The sequence below is a fragment of the Salvelinus sp. IW2-2015 genome, linkage group LG26 (assembly GCF_002910315.2).
Source record: "Salvelinus sp. IW2-2015 linkage group LG26, ASM291031v2, whole genome shotgun sequence".
NCBI classification, from domain to species: Eukaryota; Metazoa; Chordata; class Actinopteri; order Salmoniformes; family Salmonidae; genus Salvelinus; species Salvelinus sp. IW2-2015.
Genome location: NC_036866.1, coordinates 43674711 through 43681220, shown reverse-complemented (window position 1 = coordinate 43681220; position 6510 = coordinate 43674711). Strand labels below are relative to the sequence as shown.

Genomic DNA, 6510 nt, shown 5'->3' with positions numbered 1-6510 from the left:
GAAACTCATCAGTCTATTCTTGTTCTGAGAAATGAAGGCTTTCCACCGCGAGAAATTGCCAAAGAACTAGACTCTACATAGCATTCTGTGTTACTACTCCCTTCACAGAACAGCGCAAACTGGCTCTAACCAGAATAGAAAGAGTGGGAGCCCCGGTGCACAACTGAGCAAGAGGACAATTACATTAGCGAGTCTAGTTTGAGAAACAGATGCCTCACAAGTCCTCAACTGGCAGCACAGATCTGGGAAGGGTACCAAAAATGTCTGCAGCATTGAAGGTCCCCAAGAACACAGTGCCTTCCATCATTCTAAATGGAAGAGTTTGGAACCATTAAGACTTTTCTTAGAGCTGGCCACCTGACCAAACGGGAGAGAAGGCCTTGGTCAGAACCATCTGGTCAATCTGACAGAGCTCCAGATAGCTGTGCAGTGACGCTCCCCATCCAACCTGACAGAGCTTGAGAGGATCTGCAGGGAAGAATGGAGAAACTACCTGAATACAGGTTTGCCAAGCTTGTATGGTCATACCCAAGAAGACTCAGGCTGTGATCGCTGCCAGAAGTGCTTCAACAAAGTACTGAGTAAAGGGGTGGAATAATTATGTAAATGTCATATTGCAGCTTTGTAAAAAGAAATTAGCAAAAAATTCTAAACCTGATTTTGCTTTGCCATTATGGGGTATTCTGTGTAGATTTGATGAGGGGGAACAAAATGATTTACTGCATTTCGAACCTTGTGGAATGCCACATGTGATTTGTATTTTCTCTGGTTACGGTATGTTCACCAATGGTGACAAACTTGACTGGGTTAAGTAGGTCCTAAACCAATTTAGAACTGGACGCTTCTCAGAACAAGAATAGACTGATGAGTTTCAGAAGAAAGTTATGTTTCTGGCCATTTTGAGCCCGTTTATCGAGTCCACAAATGCTATGCTCCAGATACTCAACTAGTCTAAAGAAGGACAGTTTTATTGCTTCTTTAATCWGAACAACAGTTTTCAGGTTTGCTAACAATTGCAAAAGGGTTTTCTAATGATCAATTAGCCTTTTAAAATGATAAACTTGGATTAGCTAACACAACGTGCCATTGGAACACAGGAGTGATGGTTGCTGATAATGGGCCTCAGTACGCCTATGTAGACATTCCATTAGAAATCAGCCTTTTCCAGCTACAATAGTCATTTACAACATTACAATGTCTACACTGTATTTCTGATCAATTTGATGTTATTTTAATGGACAAAAAATGTGCTTTTCTTTTTAAAACAAGGACCTCAAACTATTGAACGGTGGTGTACATATCCCAACCATCCGCACTTAGATAAAGGCTTTCGAGAAGTGGAACACTAATCCGGACATTTATAAGAAATCCCATTAAGACCTCCGATGCACCATCAAACTGAAAAATGGTAGACACAGGGCTAAGATCGAATACTACTACGCCGGCTCTGACGCTCGTCAAACTTGGTATGGCTTGCAAACTATCATGGATTATAAAGGAAACCCAGCCGTGATCTGCCCAGTGAAGTGGGTCGACCAAACAAGCTAAATGCTTTTTATACTTGCTTTAAGGAAAGCAACACTGAACCATGTATGAGAGCACCAGCCGTTGTGAGTAAGATCTTCAAAACAGGTTAGCATTCACAAGTTCGCGGAGCAAGAATGATTACCAGGATGCATACTCAGAGCATGGTGCGTGTCTTCACTGATATTTTCGATCGCTCACTAACCCAGTCTATAATACCTACATGTTTCAAGCAGACCACCACAGTCCCTGTGCCCAAAAGCACCAAGGTAACCTGTCTAAATGACGATCTACCAGTAGCACTCACATCTGTATCCATGAAATGCTTTGAAAGTCTGATCATGGCTCACATCCACAATATCATCCTAGACTCCCTGAACCCACTCCAATTCGAATACCGCCCCAACAGATCCACAGAYGATGCAATCTCTATTGCTCTCCACACGGCTCTCTCCCAGCCGGACAAGAGGAACACCTATGTGAGAATGCTGTTCATTGACTACAGTCGTGGCCAAAAGTTGAAGAATAACACAAATATTAATTTCCCAAAGTCTGCTGCCTCATGTTTGTATGATGGCAATTTGTATATACTCCAGAATATTATGAAGAGTGATCAGATGAATTGCAATTAATTGCAAGTACCTCTTTGCCATGCAAATATACTGAATCCCCAAAAACATTTCCACTGCATTTCAGCCCTGCCACAAAGGGACCAGCTGACATCATGTCAGTGATTCTCTCGTTAACACAGGTGTGAGTGTTGACGAGAACAAGGCTGGAGATCACTCTGTCATGCTGATTGAGTTCGAATAACAGACTGGAAGCTTCAAAAGGAGGGTGGTACTTGGAATCATTGTTCTTCCTCTGTCAGCCATGGTTACCTGCAAGGAAACATGTGCCGTCATCATTGCTTTGCCAAAAAGGGCTTCACAGGCAAGGACATTGCTGCTAGTATGATTACACCTAAATCAACCATTTATCGGATCATCAAGAACTTCAAGGAGAGCGGTTAAATTGTTATGAAGAAGCTTCAGGGACCCAAGAAGTCCAGCAAGCGCCAGGACCGTCTCCTAAAGTTGATTCAGCTGCAGGATCGGGGCACCACCACTACAGTGCTTGCTCAGGAATGGCAGCAGGAAGGTGTGAGTGCATCTGCATGCACAGTAAGGCAAAGACTTTGAGGATGCCTGGTGTCAAGAAGGGCAGCAAAGAATCCACTTCTCTCCAGGAAAAACACAGGGACAGACTGTATTCTGCAAAAGGTACAGATTGGACTGCTGAGGACTGGGGTAAAGTCATTTTCTCTGATGAATCCCCTTTCCGATTGTTTGGAGCATCTGGAAAAAAGGTTGTCCGGAGAAGACAAATGTGAGCGCTACCATCAGTCCTGTGTCATGCCAACAGTAAAGCATCCTGAGACCATTCATGTGTGGGGTTGCTTCTCAGCCAAGGGAGTGGGCTCACTCACAATTTTGCCGAAGAAACACAGCCATGAATAAAGAATGGTACCAACACATCCTCCGAGAGCAACTTCTCCCAACCATCCAGGAACAGTTTGGTGACGAACAATGCCTTTTCCAGCATAACGGAGCACCTTGCCATAAGGCAAAAGTGATAACTAAGTGGCTCAGGGAACAAAACATAGATATTTTGTGAAACAAACAAAAAAAACAAATTCTGACAAACTCCAAGCATTGATTATGCAAGAATGGCCTGCCATCAGTCAGGATGTGGCCCAGAAGTTAATTGACAGCATGCCAGGGCGGATTGCAGAGGTCTTGAAAAAGAAGGGACAACACTTTGCATCACGACTCTGCATCAACTTCATGTAATTGTCAATAAAAGCCTGTTTAGACAACTTATGAAATGCTTGTAATTATACTTCAGTATTCCATAGTAACATCTGAMCAAAATATCTAAAGACACTGAAGCAGCAAACTTTGTGGAAATTAATATTTGTGTCATTCTCAAAACTTTTGGCCACGACTGTACAGCTCAGCATTCAACAACAAAGTGCCCTCCAAGCTCATCACTAAGTTCAGGACCCTGGGACTGAACACCTCTGTCTGCAACTGGATCCTAGACTTCCTGTCGGGCCRCCCCAGGTGGTGAGGGTAGACTATACATATGCCATGCTGAACCTCAACACGGGGGTYCCTCAGGAGTGCATACTTAGTCCCCTCCTGTACTCCCTGTTCACCCATGACTGTGTGGCCGCACATGACTCCATCACCATCATTAAGTTTGCTGACAACACAACGGTAGTAGGCCTGATCCCCAAATGACAATGAGACCGCCTATAGAGAGGTCAGTGACCTGGCAGTGTGGTGCCAGGACAACAACCTTTCCCTCAATGTTAGCAAGACAAAGGAGCTGATTGTGGACTACAGGAAACGGAGGGTTGAGCACGCCCCCATCCACATCGACAAGGCTRTAGTGGAGCGGATTGTGAGATTCAAGTTCTTTTGTGTCCACATCACTAAGGAATTAACATACTCCACACACACCAACACAGTCGTGAAGAAGGCACGATTACGCTTTTTACCCCTCAGGAGGCTGAGAAGATTGAAAAAGTTATCCAGCTGAACCATTGAGACCATCTTGACTGGCTGCATCACCGCTTAGTATGGCAACTGCTTTGCATCCGACTGCAACACACTACAGAGGGTAGTGCGTACGGCCCAGTATATCATTGAGGCCGAGCTCCCTGTCATCCAGGACCTCTATTGCAGGCAGTGCTGGAGTAAGGCCCTAACAACTGTTAAAGCCTCCAGCTACCCAAGTCATAGACTGTTCTCTCTGTTACCGCAGAGTAAGATGTACCTGGAAGTCTGGAACCAATAGGACCTGAACGCTTTTACCCCCAGCCATAAGACCACTAAAATATTAAACAAAATGCTATCGGCAACTAACACTGCCAATCACACTCTTTCCACTAACTATCTTCTGACTCTCACACATGTGTTGCACTGTTTGAGTATCTATCCGTTGGCCGTCGTCACTTTACTCTACCTATATTTACATATTAATCTCAATTACCGTCGTACCCCTCACATGACCGGTACCCTGTACTATAACACATTAGTCATTACTCATTGTGTTATTTACTCTCATGGTATTATTTTTCAATATTTTGTTCTTCTACATTGTTGGGACAGAACCATGTCACTGTCAGTCCTACACCTGTTGTTGACAAAGCATGTGACAAATACAATTTTATATATTTTTTGCAAATGTGTAGTTGCAGTAGTAAGCTACACTGCTAAATGTAAAAAGTAATTAATACTGAAAAAACTGCCTAGATTTGAATTTAGTTCGAAGACAACCAAGCAACTGGAAAATGTAATTAAAATGACTAGTTGAACTACATGTAGTTCACTACTCAACAACACTGATTGTGAATTATTAATTTCTTTGTCATATATTCAGATTTTCTGTCCTAGCTCTGTAACCAGTAATAGACCTGCCCGTATTAAAAGTGTTACATAAAAACATTTTTTTTACCAACTTCTTTTCCCTAGAAATTGAATTAAATGCAGCAAGAGTGATTAATTTGCTTGTCGGCTGAGAGCGAAAGAGTGGAACATCCACAGTTAATTTCTTCTCCCTCTCCAAATTGATTAGCAGATCAAAAGGCTAATTCAAACATTGAGGAGCTGTGCTTGGAACGAGATTCCCCCAAAAGCCCCTGAAGAACTCCATAAAAACACACGTGTCACTCCTGTCACACACTAACTCCCCAGCAGCACCCACCAGCTAGCCTGGCTGTCCCACAATTCAGCACACATCGCACTAGTCTCTCCATTGATGGACGCACCAGTTTTCSGCTCAAAAAATGTATCAAAAAGACTATTTGATGGGTTAAACCTCTTGAAATAAGTGGTAAAAGTAATGATAATACTAATCCAATTAGATGTCCTCTCAAGTTAAATCAAGAAGGAAAAAGACTGCTAATTCTCTTTTAAGCCTTTGATCTGCCGTTTAACAACATGACGGGATGGTAAAAACGAAAGGGTGAAAYGAAATTAAACAGCAGAGGTGTTAACGTTAAGGCATTACACTGGGAGTTTGACAGAAGAGACTTCCTCTTTTCATTACCCTCTGATTTACATCCGTCACAAAATATTAGTGGCGTATCAYTCAGGCAGTCTCGAACCTACTACTCCCAAAGAGAGACGGCTTTAGGGAGTACGATGTTCGGATGACAGCATGTTATTAGGAGCGGTGTCACAACCCCTGGCCATTGATGAGATATTGAACGTGTCTGTAAGTCAGATGACGCAAGCTAGCTAGTGCTCAGGAAGAGGAGACTTAATGACCCAGAAGTTATATGATTTATGGAATGGTTTATACGTTATTTCTCCAACTTCCAGGTACAATGCATGTAAGGGCTGGGCATATCATATTTTAAAAGCCCTACTCAAGGTCAGCAGAGCTTGAAAGAGAGTCTGCAGAGGCGACRGGTAGGGCCCTATAAAGTCTGTTATATTTTTTCCAAGTTCCGTTTTCCCAGGTTTCCGTTTCCCCCGGGTTTTTCAAAATCACACTTTATTAATAGAAAAACAACTCGATTGGATGTTGTAAGTCCACGGCAATGCTTAATCTTGGCGCACCGATCCCTTTAGCGGGATCATTTGTCAACATTTTTTGCCAAATTCAAATTAAATTACTAAAAATATTTAATTTTCATGAAATCACAAGTGCAATATACCAAAAAACAGCTTAGCTTGTTGTTAATCCACCTGGCGTGTCAGATTTCAAAAAAGCTTTACAGCGAAAGCAAACCATGCGATTATGTGAGGACAGCTCTCAGTAGACAAAACATTAAACAGCTAGCAGCAAAGTAGATTGGTCACGAAAGTCAGAAAAGCAATAAAATGAATCGCTTACCTTTGATGATCTTCGGATGTTTGCACTCACGAGACTCCCAGTTACACAATAAATGTTCGTTTTGTTCGATAAAGATTATTTTTATATCCAAAAACC

The 6510-nt window shown here is 42.5% G+C and overlaps 1 protein-coding gene across 1 annotated transcript in view; it reads left to right on the top strand.

Annotated features, from left to right (window-relative positions):
* The first annotated feature begins 2543 nt into the window (after positions 1-2543).
* LOC111952237 (eukaryotic translation initiation factor 4 gamma 2) overlaps positions 2544-6510 on the top strand; it is an 85706-nt gene continuing 81739 nt past the window's right edge. Inside the window, exons 1-4 of the mRNA XM_070435034.1 lie at positions 2544-2666; positions 3630-3766; positions 3885-3972; positions 4150-4267. Of these exons, the coding sequence (XP_070291135.1) occupies positions 2544-2666; positions 3630-3766; positions 3885-3972; positions 4150-4267 (466 nt within the window). The remainder of the gene's footprint in view (positions 2667-3629; positions 3767-3884; positions 3973-4149; positions 4268-6510) is intronic.